The following is a 26,609-nucleotide window of genomic DNA, read 5'->3' on the forward strand; positions in this document are numbered from 1 at the left end:
GGCTTTTTTTTTCTCTTTTTCCAGGGTTGCAATTGGGGGTAGGGCTCTAGGCGGAAGAAACAAACAAACCTATATTCGATGATTTCGAGTACTTCGAATACTGAAATTCAAGCCGAAGCGAATATCGAATAGCATAATGTTAAACCAAATATTAGAAAATATTGAATATTCATGCAAGCCTACCACACACATGTATAGTGTCCAACATGTCTAAAGAACGAGAAATGAAAAATAACGTACAGCAAGGACTGCGAGAGACGACATACACAGTGCTTTGTATGTCATCTCTCGCAGTCCTTGTCCTTCGCGCTGTACATTATTTTTGATCATAAATTACCAACTAGCCCAAGCAACCACGCTAGAGAAATGAAAACATGGACACACCATCATCAGGGACCAATCCAGCACTCCGCTCCATCTCCTGGCTCTGGATGTCTGCAAACAGAGATGATATAAATGGGCATACAGCCAGTACCACTGCTGAATACATGACGCACAAACGTACTGATGCGTGCAAGCATATACACGGTGTTTCAGATAACTTTAGCAAGAGTTTAAAGATAAGAGAATGCGACCAAATGCATGTTGCTTACTTTTGTATGTAGTGTGTCACGCTATTCTTTTTTGCTTAATTAGATAATTAGTCAAGATTAATTTACCAACTTCTGAAGCAACGAAGCTAGGAAAAAATTCCAATTAGGAAATTGCAGAGCAGTTTGCAAACCATCTGCATAAACAGTTTCTGTCTTTCTATCTATTAAGTATTAGTGTTCTTCAGCTTGCTGCGAATGCCTGCAAAAAAAAGAAGAAGCAAATAACACCACGTGACATGCCCACTTGCGCGTCATGATTGCACTGCTCCCAAGTGTTCCACGCACAAACGAACATAGCATTTAGCCTGGTGTGCTGCCGCTGAATCTGCTTATCGCTATCATGAACTGCCGCGAGCAAAGGACCTTGCTGGCGTAAATCGCACACTCAACGCCTTCGTCACTGTTCTGTCGCCTTCAGCAGCATGCCCTGCTACTAAATGCTATGTTTATTGTTTGTGGGCGGACAGTTTGGGAGCGCTGCAATCACAGTGCGCAAGCGGGTATGTCACGTGGTATTTTTTTCTGTATTTCGTAGGCATACGCAATAAGCTGAAAAACACTAATACTTAATAGATAAAAAGTTAGAAACTGTCTAATTGGACGTTTTGCAAAGCGCTCTACAACTTTTGAATTGGAATCTTTTGCCTAATTTCGTTGCTTCGGAAGTTGGTTAATTAGTTGTGACCAATTATCTAATTAAGCAAAATTAAAAAGATAGCGTGACACACTACATGCAAAAGTGAGCAACATGCATTTGGTCGTGTCATCTTAGAGTGCATTGGCATATTTTTAAACTCTGGCTAAAGTTAGCTGAAACACCTGTACAGCGCATCCACAACCACTGGATTACTGTTCAACGCTACACTCGCAGCCCACTTTCTGTGGCAATGAAGGAAAAGTTATAGGGGCGGAGCTCCTGCACATGTGCCAAGTATTGCGGCAGCATTTGATAGTGCTTTTGTTTTCAATGAACACATACTGAATCAGTGCAGTTTCTACGTGAAACTGCTTTGCACTTGCCCATACATGGAAGAGAAAAGCAAAAAAAGAAGTCAAATTTAACAATCAGTGCTGCATTTTGTCTTACAAACTTGCTGTAAACAAGATGTTTATATTGACGCGTGTATTCTATGCAGAAGGCAACGATGATGGGGGCATTAATGGACTCCGTCTAGTGGGTGGCTGAGATTGGGCGAGGACGAAGAAGACGTGCCTCTGTTCCATTTTTTTTTTTAACAGGTTGTCCTGTTGTTTTTGAAGAACGTCTCCCTGTCTTCTGTACGCATTGCACCGCGACGCTGGTGGAGGCTCTGGGTACTGAGCTCTCCTGATGCTCCGGAGTACTTCTGGGAGTCGTTCATCTAGCCCGGACGCATTTTCACCAGTTACGACACCCATGCATCGCTTTAGTCGTCAACTGCTAGACCTTGCCCAGGAGTTCTCCCTTCTTCAACCACTTCTCTCTGGGAGCTGCACACATCTCGCAATGGCCGAAACCAGCCCACCGCAAGCACCCCAAAGCAGCCGGTTTCCTAGTCCAGAATAGGTAATCGTTCTGCATCCACTGGTTCCCAATCGCTATTGCGGTGCAGTCTTCGAAGACATTGAAGGCTGGCTTGACAAGTGCGAACGCCTCGCACAGATTAACCAGTGGACTGAGCAGCAAAAGCTCTCCCACATCTATTTCACCCTTGACGACAGCTGCTGTACTTGGTCCGAGAACCGTGAAGCTAGCCTAACGACATGGAATGACTTTCGGCAGAAGATCAAGGATACTTTTGCAAGTGCCAACCAACCATGGAGCTACAGGTGCAACAACGTAAAGTCGGTTACAATGTTCGCCGAGGACATGGCTGGCCTCTTTCGTAGAGCCGACCCGAACATGACCGAAGATAAGAAGTTGCGCTACCTCATGTGAGGTGTAAAAGAGCAGTTGTTCGCGGGGCTTGTGCAGAATCCACCAGTTACTGTCATTGACTTTATCAAAGAGGCTAGGGCTATTGAGCGGGCCCTTCATCAACAATGCAGGCAGTATGATCGATTGTCCACCAGCACTACAATCAATGCCGCCGCAGGGACTGCCGAGTATCAGAATTCTTTGCATGAATTGATCAGAGAGCTTGTCAGAGAGGAAGTGCAAAAGATTCTGTGACCAACATTGGATAGACTCGTAGCATCAATCGCGGGAGTGGTATGCGACGAAATCAGGCAGGCGTTCCCGGCTGCCTGATTTGGTGGAGGATATCTTCAAGATCACCAGCGTCCCATGACTTATGCCGCCACTGTCCGATGTCGATCACCCATCACAACCACACCGCTGTACCACCAGCCTCCGACAGTCACTCCTTGGTCACCACCGCAAGAGGAGGCTTCGAGGCGCGCACCCATTATACTGTTGTAGTTACATCACCAGCTGCCGTTCGCCGCACCTTGGTCAACGCCGCAAAACGACGCCACTGGATGGCCGCAATTTCGAAGAACCGACGTATGGCACACCGTCGTAGGCAACCACTTTGTTTTCACTGCAGAGGCGCCGGCCATATTTCGTGCAATTGCTGGCATCGCGACACATAAATTCATAATTTCGACCTCATCGTCCATGGTCCTATGGTCGACATGCAAATGATGATTCTATGCTCTGCGGCAATGACGCTGCTTTTCGGGGACCTCCAATAGCGCACTCGATTGACGAATCCGTGCCCAATGATAAGTCCGATTTCGGCCGTCGGTCGCGCTCTCCAACCCCTCCACGTTAGATGGCTTCATCTACTGGACATACTTTTGCTGACCTGCGAGGACGAAGGTCGGCGACCTCTTGGGCTAAGGTTGCAGGCTTGCCGCAAAACAACAAGAAGTCCCCAAAACTACCGCTGCAGAACGCTGTGAAGCCGATAAACACCGAAGAAATTGTGAGTGCTGACATTGATGCTTTCGTGGACGGGCAGCCGGTGACAGCGTCAGTCGACACTGGCGCCGACTTCTCTATAATGAGCCAGGAACTCGTCTCCCACCTGAAGAAAGTAAAGACGCCATGGACGGGGCCTCACATAAGGATGGCAGGTGGCCAATTACTGATGCTAAACTGGAAGATGTGCTTCTAGAATTAATATCGGAGATTCTTCTTTCATGGCCGCTTTCATCATTCTTCCTGTGTGCGGTAAAGATTTGATTATTGGAATGAATTTTCTGAAAGAATATGGTGCCGTAATTAACATCCCGGATCGCATGGTGGTGTTTTATAAGAGTCCTGGTTTAGTCCATTGCTTGTCGCTGCAACACCACTCCTTTCGTCTAACAGAAGACGATGTTGTCATCCCACCTCAATCACGTACCCTTGTTTCAGTAGCATGTGACGTACCGTTTCATTGCAAAGGCGTTGCCGACCAAATAACCACGTTATTGTTCACTCATGGTATCTTGGTCGCACAAGGAATCGTAAATGTCACCAATGGGAGCATGAACCTGTTGCTAACAAATTTTAGCACAGAGCGAAAGCACCTTCCAAAGGGCACAGCTGTGGCTTATTTTGACGGTGTTGCGGATTTCCGCAGCTGCTGTTCACTACTCGAACAAGCGCCTACGCAAGACCCAGCTCCTGCACTGTTTTGTCGCCGCACAAACGAGAACAACTTCTTACGTTATTGGCCAAATTCAACGACTGCTTTGCGTTGACGTCCAGTGTCAGTCGGACACCTCTAACAAAGCACCAAATAATTAGAGGATACGGCAAGGCCAATTCACCAAAATCCTTATTGTGTTGCTCCTAGAGAATGTGAACCAATACAATAACAAGTGACAAAAATGCTTGAAGACGATGTGATCCAACCATCAACGAGTCCCTGGGCATCTCCTGTAGTTCTAGTCGAGAAAAAATACGGCAGCTTGCATTTCTGTGCGGACTACTGAAAACTAAATCAGGTTACAAAGAAAGATGTGTACCTGCTTTCCTGTATAGACGATTCACTCGACAGGCTTCGACACGCATGTTATTTCTATTCAATGGATTCAAAAAGCAGATATTGGCAAATCGAGGTAGACCCAAGAGACCGTAAAAAAACTGGTTTAGTGACACCAGACGGCCTATATGAATTTAAGGTCTTGCCTTTTGGCTTGTGCTCTGCCTCTGCTATGTTCCAATGCCTCATGGACACTGTGCTCTCAGGCCTGAAGTGGAAAACCTGCTTAGTGTACCCCAACAACGTCATCGTGTTCTCCGCAACATTTGAAGAACATTTTGAGCGGTTTGAAGCGGTTCTGCAGACCATCCGGTCCGCCAGCCTTACCCTGAAACTGGAGAAGTGCCACTCTGGCTTTGCGGAACTACAGTTTCTTGGTCGTGCCCTCAGCCATGCAGGTGTCTGCCCGGATCCTAAAAAACTTGCCACCATCGCACAGTTTCTCGTACCATCTGATAAAAAGGCTGTCAGATGCTTCCTCGGCCTCTGTGCTTATTACCGGTGGTTTATTGCAAACTTTGCTCGCATTGCGCTGCTGTTAACTTGCCTCACGAGACGTTGCTTTTGTATGGGGCGATGAAGAGCAAGATGCATTTAACAACTTGCGGCAACATCTCCAGACACCTCCAGAGCTTGCTCACTTTGATGAGACCACTCCTACATTGGTCCACACTGATGCCAGCAATGTTGGCTTGGGAGCTGTTCTTGTGCAGCGGCAGGAGGACACAGAAAGAGTGCTTGCCTATGCAAATAGAACACTCCTGCACAGGGGCTAATTACTCAACAACTGAGAAAGAATGCCTCGCCGGGGTATGGGCGGTCATGCAATTTTGCCCATACATGTATGGCTGCCACTTGAATTTTATCAGCAACCGCCAATCATTGCGTTGGTTGACAAAGCTCAAAGATCCTTCTGGACGATTGGCGCGTTGGAGCCTAAGGTTGCAAGAGTTTGACATGACTGTCATGTAGAAGGTAGGGAAACGACATACGGACGCTGACTGCCCGTCTCGATCACTGATAGAGTCACTTCCTCCACTCGAAGAAGAAGGCTCAGCATTTCTTTGTGTTCTAGACACATCCGCCATCGCGCAACAACAACGGGACAACCCCGAGTTGCTTGAACTCATCAATTACTTAGAGGGAAGATCTGCGAAACCACCTAGAGTTTTCGCACGAGGAGTGTTGTCATTTTGTTTGTGAGCCAAAGTCCTTTACAAAAGAAACTTTTCTTTGACCGGGTCCCCCTATCTGCTCGTCATTCCTGCAGCTCTTTGCATGGAAGTACTTCAAGCCTGTCACAACGAGGTGACTTCTGGTCACTTAGGCTACATGAGAACTTTGGCCAGAGTGCAGCAAAGGTACTACAGGCCGAGACTTACCACGGCCGTGAAACATCACGTTCACACTTGCCTCAAATGCCAGATGTGCAAGTCCCCTCCGTCGAAACCAGCCAGCCTCCTACAGCCTGTCCAGGTTCCTCGAAGACCATTTGATGAAATCGGAATGGATATTTTGGGCCCATTTCCTACTCCTACTGCAGGCAATCGCTTTATCATCGCAACCGACTATCTCACACGTTAGGCTGAAACAAAGGCAATCCAGAGAAGCACAGCAGCTGAGGTGGCGCGCTTTTTCATTGAGCATATCATGTTGCCACACAACACACCAACCGTTGTCATAACAGACCGAGTAACCGCATTCATGGCTGCACTTTTAGATCACGTCTTGTTGCTAAGTGGAATGGCTCATCGGAAGTTAACCGTCTACCATCCACAAACCAATGGATTAACAGAGCGCCTAAACAAAACAACTGAAGACATGCTCTCAATGCAGAACATAAAAATTGGGATGACATCCTACCTTACATCACTTTTGCCTATAACACGGCAAAACAAGAGACGACGCGCATGACTCCGTTCACCCTTGTTCACGGATGGGATGTACGAACAATGTTGGATGCGATGCTTCCACACGACTTTAACACTGACACGGACGCTGATGTTTCCACGCAAAGCGCAGAAGAGGCTCGGCAACTCGCGCGCTTGCGGATCTGCCAGCAGCAAGACTACGACGCGGGCTGCTGTGATCTTCACCGTAGAATATTTAGCTATGAAGTCGGCGACAGAGTGTGGGTTTGGACACCCATATGGAAACGAGGCCTCTCTGAGAAACTGTTAAGGCGATACTTCGGACCTTATCGAGTATTGTGGCGACTCAGTGATGTCACGTACGAGGTCGTTCCCGATAGTCCCAATTGTACGCGGCGCCGCACATACTCTTCTGAACTTGTGCACGTTGTCCGCATGAAGCCGAATGTGCGCAAATAACTATGCCAGAGACCCTTACTTCGGCGAGTGACATTTCTGGTTTAGCATCGGGGCGATGCCCTTTTAGGGAGGAACAAATGACGTGCGTATTCTATGCAGAAGACAATGACAATGGGGGCATTAATGTCTGGTGGGTGGCTGAGATTGGGCGAGGATGAAGAAGATGTGCCTCTGTTCCATTTGTTTTTGAACAAGTTGTTGTTGTTCTTGAAGAACATCTCCCCGTCTTCTGTCCACGTTGTACCACGACAGTATTTTTGTGACGATTGTTAGTGTTGTGCTGCTAGTGGCACAGGCTAGTAGCGCCACCTACTGCTGCGAGCAAAAGAGGCAGCAACGAGAGCAGGGCTGGGGAGTTGGATGATGCAATAAACAGTTTGTTTTGAGTTCGCTGTAAGGTCGGGTCTCGGCTCCACTTCCGGCTATATGTGACAAACTGGCGACGAGGATGCACCAAGCCGCATGATCAACCACGCCTACCTTCGGTAGGATTTAAGCATTCGAGGGGGAAGGCGACGCTTGGCCTGCTTACGTGGAGCGCGTTCAAGAGTTCTTCGAAGCCAACGACGTCGTGCCAGCAAAGAAAAGGTCAATATTGTTGAGCTGCTGCGGGCCTCGTACCTATGTACTACTTCGCAACCTTGTAAAACCGGAAACGCCCCAAGGTAAAATACTCGATGAGATACTGGCCATACTAGGCAGGCCCTATGCCCCCACCCCATCCGCCGTTGTGCAACGGTTTCGCTTCAATTCAAGGGCACGTTCCGAAGAAGAAGCTGTCAGCGACTTTGTTGCGGCCCTGAAGTGTTTGTCTGAACACTGCAATTATGGAACCAAACTCAACAACATGCTGAGAGACCGAATAGTATGTGGCATAAACAACGCAATGGTTCAGCTGTGACTACTCAAGAGTTCTGACCTCACATTCGAGGACGCAGTGAAAACTGCCCTAACGATGGAAGCCGCTAAAAAGGATGTCGGTGAACTGTGTCAGACATGCTGAGAGACCGAATAGTATGTGGCATAAACAACGCAGCGGTTCAGCTGCGACTACTCAAGAGTTCTGACCTCACATTCGAGGACGCAGTGAAAACTGCCCTAATGATGGAAGCCGTTAAAAAGGATGCCGGTGAACTGTGTCAGGCAACTGCAAGTAGTTTACCGGGTTTGCCAACTCACCGGGTAGCATCCGCGACTAAGAGCATGGCGTGTTACCGCTGCGGTGACAGAAGTCATTTAGCGTCGCAATGTAGCCACAGCAAGTCGCAGTGTCACTACTGCAAGAAAGTGGGGCACTTGGCGATCGTCTGCAACTTGCAGAAGGCCGACACATTCGTGAAGGAAAACACATCTGCTGTGAGGACTGTTTTGACACGATCAATGCATACCGCGCAGGTAAACGCTGTTGACGACGCCGACGTGTTTCATGTTCCTCGCGGCGCTGATTTTTTATGCGTTGCATATTGCAATCACTCAGTTCAGCCCTTGGGCGCGGCCGGGCAGCCACCATTGAGGGTATGAGCCATTGTTCATTGCTGCGCGTCTCATATGTGGGTCTATTCTCTTTTAAGTTTGCTATGTTTGTTATTAGGTTGCTTCTATTTTTATGCGTTGCATATTGCAATCACTCAGTTCAGCCCTTGGGCGTGGCCAGGCAGCCACCATTGACCTTTAGCGCAACCACGTGACGTGACGTCACGACAGCCGGAGGAAAAGCTGGGCCCCAACTCGCGCAATATGGCAATATGCAACGCATTCTTGGCTTAACCAAGCTAAGCCTGGCCATTTTTTGGCATGTGGCACCTAAGCGGTGAGCCAAATGTGCCGCCCTTGTCACCGTGGAAATGTTCGGGAAGCCGTTTCCGATGGAGTTGGACATTGGTGCAAGCGTCTCCGAATGCCAGAAGACAAGTTTCAACGTGCCTTTCCAGAAGTGAGTCTAGAGCATTCAAACATATTTTTATGTGGGTTTAGTGGGGAGCTCGAGCAAGTCAAGGTCAAGGCAAACGTTTGCATCGGATACAATGCGCATGAACGGGTCCTTCTGTTGTACCTCACGAGCGGCACTGCTCCAGCGTTGCTCGGGCGCAACTGGTTCCAAGCTTTGGGTATTGGCGTCGAGGGATTCAAACAAATTAATCAAGTTAGTTATGTCAGCGAACTGATTGCTCGTTTTCCTGAGGAGTTTGCAGAGGGCATTGGCATGTTCAAGGGATTTTCTGCCAAAATTCTTGTGCCTCCAGATGCAGTGCCAAAATTCTGCCAACCACGCCCACTTCCGTTCGCATTGGTGGTCCTCGTAATGCAGGAGATCCTGAGGTTGCAGCGTGAAAACATTCTTGTTTTTTGTAAGACAGCCAAACGGGCAGCGCCGATTGTGCCAGTTCAGAAAAAGAACGGCACAATAAGAATTTGCAGAGATTTCAAGCAAACAGTCAATGCTGTGTCGCTCATGGAAACCTACCCAGTTCCGCGGGCTGAAGAGCGGTGGGCAGCCATGTCGGGATGTCACAAGTTTACCAAATTTGACCTGCGAGACGCCTACCAGCAGATATCTCTGGATGCAGAAAGCCGTGAATATGTGACCATCAACACACACATGGGTCTCTTCCAGTATACACGCTTACCTTTTGGTATCTCTGCTGCCCCTGCTATCTTTCAACGAGAGATGGAAAATCTGCTTTGTGGTGTGCCAAAAACAGCTGTGTACTTTGACGATATTGTTATTACAGGCATCGATGACAAAGACCACTGGGCGAATCTGACGATTGTCTTGCAGAAACTTCGGGAAGAGGGCCTTAGGTTGAAGCTGGAGAAGTGCGTTTTCTTCGCTCCTGAATTAGAATACCTGGGCCACATTATATGCAAGCAAGGTCTAAAGCCCGACCCCAAGAAGGTGGAGGCCATCATCAAAGCACCGGACCCACAGAATGTGAAGGAGCTTCAAAGCTATCTTGGCCTGCTTAATTTTTACAGACGGTTTTTGTCAAACATCTCAACAAGACTGAATCCCTTGCATCAGCTGCTTCGTGAAGGAGAAAAGTGGAGCTGGGGGAAAAAGCAACAGCAAGCATTCATTACTAGCAAAAGGCTCTTGTCAGATGCACTTGTTCTGGTTCACTACTGTTCTGAGAAACCACTTGTGCTCAGTTGCGATGCGTCCCCGTGTGGTGTTGGTGCAGTTTTGGCACAGACCGAAGCAGATGGAACCGAAAGACCTGTAGCTTTTGCTTCACGTACTATGCTTGCTGCTGAGCGGAACTATAGTTAGAAAGACAAGGAAGGTCTTGCTTTGGTATTTGGTGTCCGCAAATTTCGTCAGTACCTGTGGGGAAGGCCATTCACTGCTGTAACAGGCCACCAGCCATTGCTAGGACTCTTTGGCTCAACATACCTTGCTGGTGAAGCAGCGCACTGACACAGACACAGTGAAGACAAACAGGAAAAGACGACACTCACTGCACTCGCAACTATTTTATTTCAGAACACATACTTCATATTTATATACCTGCGCACCCTCAGGGATCAAAGAAAATCAAGGAAGAATAAAGGCACTTTTTAAAAATAATTCGCCCGCGCATACTCGGGCGTCTAAGATATGGCACCTATCTATCATGGTGTGCACACCTATCGTAATTTGTTGCAACCCTAACAACAATTTTTATTATACAATTTTTTTTCTTCTTTTTAGTGTACTTCCAAAAAGGCAACCTCACCATGGCTTAGATGTAGAGATGGCTGACTGATACAACCCTCTCCCCTCTTGTGAATATGAGAGGCTTCGATTATTTCCCTGGTTCATATTCACAAGAAGCCTTTCATATTCACAAGAGGGGAGAGGGTTGTATCACTCAGTCATCTGTACATCTAAGCCATGGTGAGGTTGCCTTTTTGGAAGTACACTACAAAGAAGAAAACAATTGTGTAATAAAAATGGTTGTTAGGGTTGCAACAAATTACGACAGGAGTGCACACCATGATACATAGGTGCCATATCTTTGACGCCCGAGTATGCGCGGGCGAATGATTTTTAAAAAGTGCCTTTATTCTTCCTTGATTTTCTTTGATGCCTGAGGGTGCGCAGGTATATAAATATGAAGTATGTGTCCTGAAATAAAATAGTTGCGAGTGCAGCGAGTGTCGTCTTTTCCTGTTTGTCTTCACTGTGTCCGTGTCAGTGCGCTGCTTCACCAGCAAGGTATGATGATCACTCACCAACTAGCCCAACTTTCCACTTTACTGTCTTTGGCTCAAGTCGAGGTGTGCCAAGCCAGGCATCACCGAGAGTCCTCAGGTGGGCACTCACACTATCAAGCTATCAATTCAAGCTCGTCTACAAGCCAGGCGGTATGCTAGGCCATGCTGATGGGCTCAGCCGGCTACCTCTTCCCGCAACTGAGGTTCAGGGCTCTATGCCTGCCAATGTCTTCATGTTAGAACAAGCATACCCAGATGTCCTGTCACCTGCAGTTGTAAGATGTGCTACAGCAAGGGATCCCATGCTGTCACAAGTGGCTGAGGCTGTCCTGACTGGGAGTCCTTTTCCGGAAGGTAGAGACTGGGGCCCTTATGCTACAAGGACCAATGAACTTAGTCTGCATGAAGGATGCCTCTTGTGGGGAGCCCGGTGTCATCGTTCCCCAGCCCCTGCAATCCCAAGTGCTTAAGCTTTTGCATGCTGGCCACCCTGGAATTGAGAAATCAAAGATGATTGCTAGGTCCCATGTGTGGTGGCCTGGAATCAACAATGATATGACGAACCAGGTGCGGAGCTGTCCTGTTTGCCAAGCGCACCAGAAGTCTGGCTGGAGGATACCAGTTATGTCATGGCCATTTCCTGACAAGCCATGGTCTAGGATCCATGTTGATTTTGGAGGTCCATTCGTGGGACACTACTTCCTCATGATGGTGTATGCTTTTTCCAAGTGGCTAGAAGTTCACCCTCTTCCATCACCATCTGCAGGGGACACAATCTCTGTGTTCAGGACTGTCTTTTCTCAACATGGTCTGCCAGACATCATTGTTTCCGACAATGGGCCAGCATTCACCAGCAGCCAGTACACTGACTTCCTGAACAGGAATAGTATCCGTCGCATGCTGGTGCCTCCACATCACCCTGCTTCCAATGGAGCTGCAGAGCGGGTAGTACAGACTATCAAAGATAAACTGAAGAAAAACCCAGCGGGTGAATTCAGGACACAAGTGGCCAGGCTGCTCTTCCACTACCGCTCAACGCCTCATGAAGTAACAGGCCGTGCACCGTGCGAGTTGCTCATGGGAAGCAGAATCAAGACACCCCTGGATGTCATGTGCCCAAGTCTTTGATTGTTTGTTGAACTGAAGCAAATAAAGCAAAAACTGCACGCAGACAAGGGTTGCTGCAGTGTGCCAATAATAGACCCGGGTGCCCCAGTGTTTACCAGGAACTTCCGGTCACGTCCACCATGGGTACCTGCTTCTGTTAGTGATCCTACGAGCTGCACTTCATCTGAGGTGGCATTACAAGATGGAACTGTGTGGCACAGACATGGGGAGCAAATTCGCACTAACCTTGTACAGCCACCACCATCTGGAAACACTGTGCCTCTAGATCAGTCAACTGAGCAACAAGCAACAGAGCCTGTGGAGCCTGCAGGAGATGCTGCTGAGCCAGAACAGCCACAACAAAGTCAGCCACACAACACAACTGGGCTGCCAGCAGCAGTCTTCCAATTAGGAGAAAGCCCTGTCTTACTGCGAAAAAGTGCCCGGACAAGACGCCCTGTGAACCGATATTCGCCATGACAAGAACTAAAGGCGGAGGAGTGTGATGATTGTTCGTGTTGTGCTACTAGCGCCACCTACTGCTGCGAGCAAAAGAAGCAGCAACGAGAGCAGGGCTGGGGAGTTGGATGACGCAATAAACAGCTAATTTTGAGTTCGCTGTAAGGTCGGGTCTCGGCTCCACTTCTTCCGTCTATATGTGACAATTTTCGTATTTCTTACTTACTTATTAGGTGCCTCTTAGCAAGGAATGTCTAGAAAAGTTGCAAGGTCGTATCTATTTTTTCTTTCTAATCGAACCTAATCTTTTGCCTAAATAATTAGCAGCAGATGGGGAACTCCAAAACAGGGCTTCTCTCCACACCTCATTCAGCACAACTGAAATGTCAAAACTGTCGGCTGTGGCAACATGCATCAAGAAAGCACGTTTTGGAATTTCACGTTTGGTCTAACTAGCCTCTGCCACTCATTGCCACACTGTGCAACTCTATGGAGCTGTCATGGGCATTTGAGGATGGCCCGCCATTCAATTCTTCATCACATTCTTGCATGTGAATTCTCTGCTCCCAGTAAGACATACTTCACTAATGTAATTTACTAATCTAGCTTAAATAGCTGACTTTCGGTACTGCACCTTGCATATACATAAATGAAGTCTAGCTAGTAACAAATTAATTTGGATCTATCCACTATGCGACCTTTCACAGCCCTTGTGTTGATCAATCAATCAATCAATCAATCAATCAATCAATCAATCAATCAATCAATCAATCAATCAATCAAATACAGTTGTGGCACTGCACACAACACGAGGAGTGCTTGTGGACTGCTTTGTTTTCTCTGCTTCCTGCTAGGAAGTGGTTTGGTTTCACAGGAGTAAATTGAGAAGCTGTTGCTAGTTTATTTTTTAGTCTTCCATTGTCTGTTCCATAATTTTGTTCTGTGCAGTGCATGTGACACCCAAGATATGTGCAGGGAACTCTGTTTTTATTCAAACAACATTACAAGAAGATTTTTAGCTTATTGAGGCTTTTTGTTCTCCCCCAAACATATGGTAATTAGATTTTCTTTTCTTGGTCCACATCATCCAGCAAAAAAAGTAGGGCATCACAGGCCTGATTTGTCCAGTCTTTTGAGTTGTCAGGTGGTGGAATGAGTCAGCGCAGCAGCTCACTTCTCTGATGACACGTTACACACAGTGCAACAGCACTTTTTAATATTTCTTCTGGATGAACCAGGCAGGCAAAGATGTTAGATGTTTCAATAAATTACGTGGACTAAAGAAATTGCCGTGTCCAACTAACATGTGAAAATCAGTGCTAATTAAGTGAAGCTTTCTTCAATGTTATGCAAATGTTATGTTATGGTGTAAATGTGCATAATTACGAAAATACAATACAATGCTTCTGAATATGTAGTGCTATTTATGTAAATGCAGTGCAATTTTTATAAAAATGTAACTTGATGATGCAACTGTTTCAATGTTAGTCATAGCGTCATGTAGAGACAAAGATAGGGGGCAGTCGCATTGTCGGCTGTGAGGTAGCAGATCATGGGCTCTACCCAGCAACACAGCAGCCAGCACTCAAGAGGCAAATTCCTTTGAAATCTTATTGAGATGTGAAATCTGAGTGATGTGGAGTAGCGATGCGTTTAAAATTGTATTCTAAACGTGTTAGAATAACAACGCAGCTACACAGAGTACGCACCTTGGTTGAGGGTGCGTATGAAGTCGCGGTTGCTCTGCAGCTGTCGCATGAACTCCTGGTTTTGCAGCAGGATGGCCATGCGTTCGTCCTCGAGAAGCTGTGTCTCGGCCTCCGCCGCGCCAGAAGAGAGGCGGCGTTGTTGCCGCACATTCTCGGCCATGCGTTGCTGCAGCATGGCTGTACTCAGCTCCGCCGCTGCCTGAATCATCAGTTGTATGCAGACTTTTGTTCATATTTTAGTACTCTACTCAAAATACAGCACTTCAAATACTGTTGTGAGTATTTTGGCGATTCATAAATATCTTCGCAAAGAATTATTTACCACTGTAACATAAATACTCTTTTTAGCGTAATCTTGCAGTGCTTTTTAAGATACCTTTCAAGATACTTGAGTGAGTCGACTGGTTGCAAGCGCAGAAATACACTGCTTGGTACAAGCTTGACTCAAAACAGGCATTGGCATTTACAGATTGTGAATGTGACAGCCACCAACATGACATAAAGAGGGCCTGTGACCATATCCATAATGTTTATCACAAAAATGAGGCATGTTGCTGTTTTATACCTCAAGCTGACAAGTGCCAAATAAGAAGAGAAGTGCTTTGATGAGGCAGAACTTTGTTTTGTTTGTATAATGTCCGGCATTTCGAAAGTAATAATGAAGAAACAAAATACTTATGGAATTAAGGTATTTAGCCCTCTACTGACCAAGTTGTTTGCCTAGTATTTGGCACGTATCTTGGGTACTTTTTCTGAGTATATTGTACCATCCTCAGGGAAAGAAGTGTATAAATTTAGGCATAGATAATGCGCATGGTTTTGTTTCTATCCTCCCCAGTTTGTGTTGTATCAGCATAATCAGTTACACTTAGATCAAAGTTCATGCAACCTTAGAACAGATGTGTAATGGCACGAAACCACACTCTTGAGTAACTGTGAGTATTGAAAGATTGAAGGTCTATTTAACATAAATAAGTTATACAATTACAAATTACACACTTTTGGGACTGAACAAATTCATTAGAAGGTGCTTACCAATTGTTATAAAGGAATAACATTTCTATGGCAGCTGCTATTTTATACTGCGTAATCACATAAAGCAAAAGTAGTTCAAATAAGTAAAACAAGGAAATACAGTAACAGACAAAATTTTACTCACAAGTATTTTTTAACAATTTTCTTTTCACATCGTCAAAAAGATCCGCAGAGGAAAAGAACAAGTGAGGATGTGTGCATGCATGCACAGTGCTACGCACAGTCAATAAGTTATTGCCTTCATTTTTTCATAAATGTATGCAATGCTCTTAGAGTGGTTAGGTTACTATCAAGCCTATTCCAAACTGAGGTGCCTGTAAACTGCAGTGAAGGGCAACCATAATTGGTATTTAGCCTAGGCAATAAAAAACAGCAACAGCATGATGCATTTCCAACCATGAGAAGTCAGGGGCGAAGCGAGACTGTTGTCAAGATGAGTTTTTCCGTAACTATTTGATGCATGATGGAGGCGATGCTATGTGTTGTCAAATCGCAAATGTTGAGCATGTTCAGTATCTTAAATAAATCTTCACTCTTAATATGCGTATTGTGGCATGCTATAATGCAAAGAGCTCTTTTTGTAAGTGCAAACACTGGTGACACATGAGATCTGTATGTGCAACCCCAGATTGCTATGCAGTAATCAATGTGAGATGAGAAAATGTGTAGTAAAGGTTTATAAGTATGTAGGAAGGGAAATAGTTTCGACATTTCAACAGTCTTATGAACTACAGAGGCGAGAACTACATGAAGGCAGAATTTGAAATGGTTATCGATAATAACACCAAGACATTTTGTCTCACTAGATTGTTTTATAGGATGGTTATTTTAAATGACATCTGAACGAATAGTTGTTTTCTTTTTTTCAGAGTGAAATAAGATAAAGACTGTCTTCAGTAGGCTAAGGTGAAGGGCATTCAAGGTGCACCAACGGTGCAAAATTTCTAATTCAGGGTTAAGCTTATCAACTAGATTGCATTTCTCGCAATCAGCTATTATAAGGTTAGTATTGTCTGCATAGGGTAGATGGGCAGCCCAAACAAGCTGCGAAGGCAAGTCATTTATATAGTGTGCACCCCTGGAGGACCCTCAGGTTATATTAATAAGGGTGCAGTTGGTCTGAAAATCTAGCTGAACAATCTGTTGCCGATCGTCTAAGTAACTGCGAATTAACAGCAAAGCTATTCCATAGCGAAGCAATTTATATTTCATTATAAAATTATTTAGAAAATAAAAAGCTTTTTTAAAGCTTATGAACAATCTCGACATTAAATAACCACTGTCTGTAGGATTTCTAATTAAGTCGGTAAATATACTGTAGAAGGATTGACGTTTGAGCAAGTTGGTACTGGTTGAAGATTTTGAAAGGGCAGCGCAATATGACAGAGATAGAAGGCAGGAACTGTTTGCACTGTCCTGTGTGTTCCTGCCTTCTGTCTTCGTCATATTGCGCTGCCCCTTCTAGAAGTCGGTAAATGTTGGGTCTGCAGTTTGTGCGGAAAGGCCTTTTCTAAAGCCAGATTGGCGACGAGAAAGAATATTGTGCTTGTCCAAATAGTTATTAAAGCACCTTGCAAATATTTCTCAGGTATTTTGCTGAAGGATGGTTGTACTGAAATTGGACAATAGTTTTCTATCCTAGTTTCTAACACCTCGGCAATTTTCATTCATGCTGGAAACACACCCATGACAAATACAGCAGTAATAAGATGCATGAAAACTTTTGACATGATGTCTGTTACAAATTTAATGACATGTGGCGAAACACTGTCGAATCTAAAGGCTGTGTTTCATAAACTCAAAATAAACTGAAGCCACCTCAAGATCGTCTGTAGGGTAAAGGTAAAAAGAAGCATTTTTACGGGGAATGTACACTGCATCAAAATCTTCACGCATTGAGTTAATGTGCAATGAAAAATAGGCACTAGAAGCAAGGATACTTTTGGGTGTGGCATAATGCAGTGTCTTTGTGAATTGTTTTTTTTCTGGGGGATGTTGCTTTACGTCTTGCCCCAGAAACTGGTTGAGAAGGCGCCAGGTTTCTTTTAAATCTTTTCTGTTCTGGTGAATTCAGTTGAAACCTCAGCAGTCATGGAGGCATTATGGAATCAGTGTGTACGCGAGCTGTATGTAAAAATACTGAAAGATATCTATAGCGGCTCCACAGCCACCATAGTCCTCCATAAAGAAAGCAACAAAATCCCAATAAAGAAAGGTGTCAGGCAGGGAGACACGATCTCTCCAATGCTATTCACAGCGTGTTTGCAGGAGGTATTCAGAGACCTGGATTGGGAAGAATTGGGGATAAAAGTTAATGGAGATTACCTTAGTAACTTGCGATTCGCTGATGACATTGCCTTGCTTAGTAACTCAGGGGACCAACTGCAAAGCGTGCTCACTTACCTGGACAGGCAAAGCAGAAGGTAGGGTCTAAAAATTAATCTGCAGAAAACTACAGTAATGTTTAACAGTCTTGGAAGAGAACAGCAGTTTACGATAGGTAGCAAGGCACTGGAAGTGGTAAGGGAATACATCTACTTAGGGCAGCTAGTGACTGCGGATCCGGATCATGAGACTGAAATAATCAGAAGAATAAGAATGGGATGGGGCGCGTTTGGCAGGCATTCTCAGATCATGAACAGCAGGTTGCCATTATCCCTCAAGAGAAAAGTGTATAACAGCTGTGTCTTACCAGTACTCACGTACAGGGCAGAAACCTAGAGGCTTACGAAAAGGGCTCTAATTAAATTGAGGACGACACAACGAGCTATGGAAAGAAGAATGATGGTTGTAACGTTAAGGGATAAGAAAAGAGCAGATTGGGCGAGGGAACAAACGCGAGCAAATGATATCGAAGTTGAAATCAAGAAAAAGAAATGGGCATGGGCAGGACATGTAATGAGGAGGGAAGATAATTGATGTCATTAAGGGTTACGGAATGGATTCCAAGGGAAGGGAAGCGTAGCAGGGGGCGGCAGAAAGTTAGGAGGGTGGATGAGATTAAGAAGTTTGCAGGGACAACATGGCCACAATTAGTACATGACCGGGGTAGTTGGAGAAGTATGGGAGAGGCCTTTGCCCTGCAGTGGGCGTAACCAGGCTGATGATGATGATGATGATGTTCTGGTGAATGCAAATGCTAAAATAAGTTTTCTTTGCCGCATTATGTATTCTATCAAGAGTTTGCGAATACCAAGACTATCTTTCCTTGAAGGAAGTTTTATAAGGTTGCCTTTTCAATTTTCTACACATGTTATTATTTTATTTTATTTGAACACAAGAGTGTGCCTGTTACACAAGAATCCTGTGGGATTTTATGTCTGTTGTGCACATAATGAGTGGTGGAGGCGATGGCCATTATGTCAGTAAACATATCTACAAATATATTGTAACTTTCTGTTAGAACAGCTCGATGAGTAAACACTTGACCAATGAATTGTGCATAAATTATTTACCAATACGTCAATGTTAATTAATGTCCGGGTTAAAAAACGTCTTGCTTGAGTTCAGGCAGTCTGACATTACAAGAAGTACTAGTGATCAGTAATACTACATAATATCTAGGAGTTGTGCATATTTGCAAGCAGGAGTGTTAGACAATAGGTGACCTATAAGTGTACTACTGTGTTCTGTTGCACGCATTGGTTTGTCTACAGCAGTGAGTAGCAATAACTAGCAAAACAAGAGATGCACTCATAGTGAGAAGAATCAACATCACTTACATCAATAATAACATCACCCATTACTATCACAGAAGCATTAGAACTCAAAACGAATTAAAAATAGAGTCTTCGCAAAAGCTGTGATAAGATGCAGACAACGACCTATACTATATATAATGTCCACAATAAGCTTCTGTGATCTTGATACACAATGGGGTGTTTTAAATTCAACATTGCATCGTGGCGTGTACACAATGCTGCCGTTTATGTACAGGGCACCACCACCATGCACGATGACAGATTGATGTTAGGTTGCACGACATTTCACTTCTAGCTTGTAACCAGGTTTACAGTAAAGTTCGACTTCATTTTTCGGAAACTATGTCTCTGATATGCCAATAAAGGAGAACTTCTTGCCAAGTAGGCGAATGAAATTATAGATTCGGTCCTTGTTTTTCTGATAACTACACACACTGAAGTGTGCGCCCAGCAGCACATTTTCAGAAATGGTCATTTGATTAAAGCTTCCCACAGAGACCTACACCATGATGCTATCTGTGATTCACTATACAGTTGATACGACTGAATATCAGCCTCACAAGTAACACACACATCAGGGCTATCAGTTGCTTTCCATGCCTTGATTTGACTTTGATCTGTACAACCAAACATACCATGTTTTACCATGTTTAGTTTCAGTGCCTCAGCCAACAATTTCTTGTTTTCCAGTGTGAGGTGCCCATTAACGTAGATTGCCTGCTTTCTGCCGGAAGAAAAGGCTAGCGTGTCCGTGGGAAGACACGCTTCTTTTGCTTGTTGATAAAATTCATTTCAGCCTTTCCTTGAAACAAAATGAATGGTTATGCTTTCTTTCAGTGGTACCATGTGCAAGGCACACATGATGGCAAACATCGATGTCTTTAGAACCAATGGGATAACTAATTTACTCTCCTAGCTTCTGGACCAGTGATACACGGCTCCCATTTCAAGTCCCAGGTATTCCCTTCATTTCGAGGTTGTTGCCCCTACTTGAATATTGCTTTCGGGACATTGCACAACTTGACAGATCTTCGTGTTCGCACTTGACAGATCTTCGTGTTTTTGTTACCTTTGTGCAAGGTTGCATTTTCCTTCATTGTTTCATCGCATTTGCTGAGAGGATATTCAAAGTTCGAATTCATACGCTTCATGCTTTTTTTCCTTGCCTTGGTTGGCAATTTTGTTTATTTTATCCATACTGTCGGCACATGCCAAGACAGGAGTTGCAGTTACATTGTTGTCATGTACAAACTAAACATAGCACATGCTTAAACGATTCAATAAAAAGCAATCAGGATAGGATGATGATGAATGTAGTGTTTTGTGGTGCAAGGGCCAAATGTGGCCAAAGGTTGCCAGGCCAGTGCTAATGAGTTCACAGTGGAGCTATGAATAACGAATGAATGAATGTGTTTTTTTTTTGGCGCAAGGGCCAGGTATGGCCAAAGAGTGCCATGCCAATTTTAATGACTTCGCTGTGTAGTGATGGACTCTGTGAAGTGACGTGGCTGTAAAGGAGACTAAAAAATAGTCGCTGTAAAGTGTATAAAATGTACGTGTGGCGATTATGGCGATGACTAATGACATGTACTATGAGCCTTGAAGTAGATTGCAAAAAATGATATGATAGACAAAACATGTCAGATGCAAGGATTGGCCTCAGCACTATGGCCTCACCAGAGCCCTTAAGACACAAAGGCCCGGAGGCATGTGCTATACAAGACTGCTATCGCAGCCGCATCCTCTGAAGAGAAGAAGAGCTACGAATATATGGGACTAATAACATGTAGAACAATATCATTGAAGAAATCGAGGACTGCTTTGGTGTTAAAAAGTGGTTCTTTGCCAAGAAACATAGCCAGGTGGAGTGAGGTACAATAGCGGTATGCCAGAGGAAACTGTTTCCTTCTATCAACTTCGGCTTCCCGACACTCCAGTAGGATGTGGAGCACGGTCAGCCTCTCACCGCATCTACCACAGGTTGGAGGTTCATTTCCAGAAAGTAGAAAATTATGGGTCCCAAATGAGTGTCCTACTCTGAGTTGACAGAATAGGACATCTGCTCGCTGTGGTTTTGTAACAGAAGGCCAAAAACCTAACTGTGGCTTTATCACATGCAGCTTATTATTTGTTTCCGCATCCCATAAGCGTTACCAGTGGTTCTGCAGTTTCCTTCGTAAGAGAGCCTTTATATCAGTAGCAGGGACCGCAGCGGTAAGAGGAGCTTGCAATGTAATTGATCTGGCCATTTGGTCTGCTAGAACATTTCCCTCCATGCCTCTATGGCCAGGTATATAATGATACATGCTGGTTAGATATGTATGCTCTACGCAGAATGGAGTAGAGCTCAATAAGTACAGGGTTTTTGTGTTTACAGAGTGACTTCAGGGCTTTTACGACGCTTAGAGAGTCTGTGACTATGACTGTTTCTTGAAGTTATGATTTCATTATATGCTTCACTGTCGACAATAGTGCATGGGCTTCTGCCATAAATATACTAGTTTCAGGGTGCAGTGCGCCGGATTCTGAAAAAGGTGGGCTGATGGCTGTGTAAGAAACCCCTGTATCTGACTTGGAAGTGTCCGTGTAACACTCAGTGCAAGAGTACTTATACTGGAGTTATAAAAAATGCATTTTAATATGTGCCTCTGGTGCATGTTTCGTGACATCCACAAGAACATATCACAGTCTATGAGCTTTCACTGCCATGGTGGTAACAGTTTCGGTTGAGCCATAGGACAATGTTCAAGAAGTAGAACACCCATTTTCTCAATGAGGTTCCTCACACGCAAAGCAAATGGCTTCCTCACTGCAGGTCAGTTTTCGAAGAGTGTAGCAGCGGCGATTATCGTTCATGGTTGAATAACAAGGATGTTCAATGTTCACTTGTACTCTCATAAAATATGTAAAACTGCTACATGAGCGCAGCAGATGAAGTGAGCACTGATTTGACTCTATGTAGAGGCTCTGAATTGGACTTGTCCTGAAAGCACCGGTTACGAGTCAGATACCCAGATGGTGGACGAGGCCTAGGATTTTTTATGCACTTGGCGTTACAGAATTATAAATTATTGCTCTTTAATCAAGGCGTGAGCAGACAAGACTGTTATATAAGTTCAGAAGGCACTTTCGATCACTACACCATGGAGTGTGTGACAGAAGCTTGAGAAGGTTCATTGTTTTCAGACATTTTATTTTCAGATTTTGAATAAGGGGAATAAACGTGAGCTTAGAGTCTAAAGTGATTCCCAGGAATTTATATTGGCTGCTCACAGAGAGTTGGTCTCCCTTGATTGTAATACCTGGCAGTTGTGCTACCCCTCTCTTGTTTGAGAAGAGTAAGCAGGTACTTTTTTGGGTGTTTATTTTGAAGCCATTCTCATCCGCCCATCCCATCCCAAGTTGCACTTGTCGTTTGCAGATAGCAATATTGCATGATTCGAAACTTACTTGTACATCAACATAAACAGAATAAAACACTGCGCTTGGAACGACTGTATGCAGGCTGTTCATTTTTACAATAAACAGTGTGCAACTAATATCAGCGCCTAAACAATCTGGAGGTGAAAGGAGCCCCTGCTGGCAGCAACCCACTGACTGTGATACAAAAAATAGGCGAGAGAGTGGGTGAATGCGTTGAACATGACGAAGTTGACAAGTGTGACTGGGTTCGCACGCCCAAACCGGGCGTCCAGAATATTGTGACGTAGGAAGGCGCTGACGAAAAGCTATATACAAGTATATTTACAAGGCAGTATGCCGCACTTGGCCAAGAGGTAACAGCCCGCGCTAGCCTCTAATCGTCGTCATCGTCTTCACCCTGCTCACCTCTTTATCATGGCAAATACTGTTCCGTAGCACTACCCCCGGCGGCAAAAGCTCCATCCCGGAGCGACTAAATGCCGGACTCGGAAGCAGTGTAGTAGGCCTTGGGCCTACTGACATGCACAACATAACTAGATGCCAGAGTAGAGGACGAGCTTGAACGCACAGGAGCAATTTCGTACGTCACAGGCGTCACCTGGCGGAGCACGCGGTAGGGCCCTGTATATCGCGAAAGGAGCTTCTCTGAAAGTCCGATGTGACGTGAGGGCGACAACAGGAGCATGAGCGCACCAGGCGAAAACTGTACGTCACGGTGGCGGGCGTTGTACTGACGCTGCTGAGTGGTTTGCGGGGCTGTCAGTCGAGTATGGGCAAGCTGGCGTGCATGGTCTGCGAGGGCGATGGAGTCGCGCGCATACTCGCTTGTTGAGATTGCAGCAGGAGGAAGTGCCGTGTCTAGGGGCAAGGTCAGTTCGCGATCCTACAATAGATAAAATGGAGAAAATCCGGCGGTGTCGTGCCGGGAAGAATTGTACGCAAATGTGACGTAAGGAAGGGCAATGTCCCAGTCGTGGTGGTCCTTGGAAACGTACTTGGACAGCATATCGGTAAGAGTACGGTTTAACCGCTCTGTCAGGCCATTGGTTTGACGATGGTATAAGGTAGTCAGCTTGTGTTGAATGGAGCAGGAATGCACAATGTCGGCGATAACTTTCGAGAGGAAGTTACGACTACGGTCAGTAAGCAGCTGTCGCGGGGCGCCGTGAAGTAAGATAATGTCACGCAAGAGAAAGTCCGCAACGTCAGTGGCGCAACTGGTAGGAAGAGCCCGCGTGATAGCGTATCGGGTGGCGTAGTCAGTTGCGACGGCTACCCATTTGTTCCCAGAGGATGACGTGGGAAAGGGACCAACGAGGTCTAATCCAACACGAAAGAATGGTTCCACAGGGACGGTGATTGGCTGGAGATGACCGGCAGGTAGCACCTGAGCTGTTTTCCGACGCTGGCAGGGATCAGAGGCAGCAACATAGCGTCGGACGGAGCTAGTGAGACCAGGCCAATAGAAGCGGCGGTGGACGCGGTCATACGTGCGGGTTACCCCTAGATGTCCTGCAGTGGGTGCGTCATGCATCTCAAGGAGCACAGTGTGTCGTAGATGTTTTGGCATGACAAGAAGATCAGGTCGGTCAGGGAGGAAGTTCCATCGGTACAGAATGCCGCCCTGGAGGACATACCGGCGAATGGATGCGTCGGTAGGTGTAGAGTGCAGACGCTCGATGAGTACTCGCAGCGATAGGTCTTGGTACTGCTCATCGGCGATGTTAGCGTAGGCAGACACAGAGAAAATGTTGTTGGCGGTACTACTGTCGGCAGCGTCAGGCTCGTCTACCGGGTAGCGAGAATGGTAGTCAGCGTCCTTGTGTAGTTGGCCAGATTTGTAGGTGACAGAGGATGAATATTCTTGGAGGCGTAAGGCCCAGCGACCAAGTCTTCCTGCAGGATCTTTCAGTGAGCATAACCAGCAAAGCGCGTAATAGTCTGTGACAACGGAAAAGGGTCGGCCATATAAGCATGGGCAGAACTTCACAACCGCCCAAACTAGGGCCAGACACGCCCGCTCAGTGATGGAATAGTTGTGCTCCGCGGGCGAGAGGAGACTGCTGGTGTAAGCGATAACACGGTCGTGGCCGCGCTGGCGTTATGCCAGTACTGCGCCAATTCCACGACTGCTGGCATCAGTACGGACTTCGGTAGGTGCAGAAGGATCGAAATGGGCCAGAACGGGAGGCATTGTGAGAAGGTCAATTAGAAGCAAGAATTCAGAGGCCTCATTATCGCCCCACTGGAAAGGGGCGTCTTTTTTCAAATGCATGGTTAGTGGTCGTGCTATGGCCGCGAAATTTTTCACGAAACGGCGGAAGTACCAACAAAGGCCGATGAAGCTGCGCACATCCTTGACACACTTCGGAACAGGGAAGTGCGTAACAGCATGGATCTTGCCTGGGTCTGGTTGCACTCCGTTCGCGTCAACGAGATGTCCAAGGACGGTAATCTGGTGACGGCCGAATTGGCACTTCGATCCGTTGAATTGTAGACCGGCTCGGCGAAAAACGTCCAGGACTGATGAAAGGCGCTCGAGGTGTGTAGCGAACGTTAAGGAGAATACTATAACGTCGTCCAAGTAGCACAGGCACGTGGACCATTTGAAACCGTGAAGAAGGGAGTCCATCATGCATTCAAAATTGGCAGGAGCCCTACATAGACTGAACGGCATCACTTTGAATTGATAAAAACCGTAGGGCGTTACAAAGGCAGTCTTCTCACGGTCAAGATCGTCCACGGCAATCTGCCAGTAGCTGGAGTGAAGGTCAATGTGAGCACCGTGGAGGCAGTCAAGGGCGTCATCAATCCGAGGTAGGGGATACACATTCTTTTTGGTAGCCCTGTTAAGGTGCCGATAATCCACGCAAAAGGGCCGTGATCCATCGTTCTTTTTTACCAGTACAACAGGTGATGCCCATGGAACTACATGACAGTTCAATAATGTTCTTGGCAAGCATTTTGCGAACTTCGGCGTGAATAACTTGACGCTCAGCCGGTGATACTTGATACGGGCGGCAATGAATAGGAGGGGCATCGCCAGTATTAATGCGATATTTAACAGCTGTAGTTTGGGCCAAAGGACGATCGTTAAAGTAAAAAATATCGTGGTAGGAAAATAGAACTTGGTAGAGCGAACGAGCGTGCTCGGATGGCATGTCGGGCACAATCATTTTCTGTAAGTCGGCGATGGCACAAGTTCCTGACTGCGATGGTAGAGGAGGATTGGCTGAATTGTCGTCTACTGCAATAGATGCTACTGAGTGATCCTCGAATGAGCAAAGCTGGGCCAGAGACATCCCGCGTGGCAGCACTTGTGTCGTCAAGCCAAAATTGACCACTGGCAGGCAGACGCAATTCGCCATAACAGATAAAACTGTATGAGGTACTGTGATCTCGTGTGTAAGGAGGACGTCTTGCATAGGAGCCGCGATGTAGTAACCGTCGGGGACTGGTGGGGATTACATGAAGTCAACGTAAGTCAGTGTCGAAGGTGGCAAGCGACGGAACTTGGTTGACGGAAGTTGACGGAACTGAGGTGACTGGGGTGTGGTTCAGCGGTATCCAGAACAGGCAGGTCAAGGCGGAGAGTACTGGCGGAACAATCGGTGAGAGCAGAATGTGCGGAGAGGAAGTCTAAGCCGAGGATGATGTCGTGGGGACCGTGGGCGATGACTGTAAGTTGCTTGATAGTGGAGCGATCGGCGAAGGAGATGTGGGCGGCACACATACCAATTACAGGGGCTGTTCCGCCATCGGCGACACGAACAACAGGCATCGTGGCGCGCGTGATTATTTTTCTCAGCCGGCTATGAAGGTCAGCGCTCATTACCGACAAATGCGCCCCAGTGTCTATGAGAGGAGATAGAGAAACACCGTCAACTTGCACGTCAAGAAGGTTCAGATGAGTGGGCAATGTCAGTAGAGGATTTGGAGGTGTAGGGAGCAATGCAGTGTCACCTTGAGGCGCTGCATCGTCTAGTTTTCCGGCTGGGAGCGGCGTCCGAAGGGAGTCGGCGAATAGGAGCGACGGGGCTGGGGGGAGCAAGATTGTCATCGTTGGGGCGAAGGCGAATGAGAACAAGGGCGGTTGAGT

At 46.1% G+C, this 26,609-nt stretch overlaps 1 protein-coding gene across 2 annotated transcripts in view; it reads right to left on the reverse strand.

Moving 5' to 3' along the window:
- Nucleotides 1-26,609, reverse strand: part of LOC139055858 (CUE domain-containing protein 1) — a 187,423-nt gene that overhangs the window by 71,259 nt on the left and 89,555 nt on the right. For both annotated transcript variants that reach the window (XM_070533423.1, XM_070533422.1), the window contains exons 5-6: nucleotides 14,352-14,550; nucleotides 385-435 (exon numbers count right to left, since the gene is read on the reverse strand). In XM_070533423.1, the coding sequence (XP_070389524.1) occupies nucleotides 385-435; nucleotides 14,352-14,550 (250 nt within the window). The remainder of the gene's footprint in view (nucleotides 1-384; nucleotides 436-14,351; nucleotides 14,551-26,609) is intronic.

Source organism: Dermacentor albipictus, chromosome 2, assembly GCF_038994185.2.
Source record: "Dermacentor albipictus isolate Rhodes 1998 colony chromosome 2, USDA_Dalb.pri_finalv2, whole genome shotgun sequence".
Lineage (NCBI taxonomy): Eukaryota > Metazoa > Arthropoda > Arachnida > Ixodida > Ixodidae > Dermacentor > Dermacentor albipictus.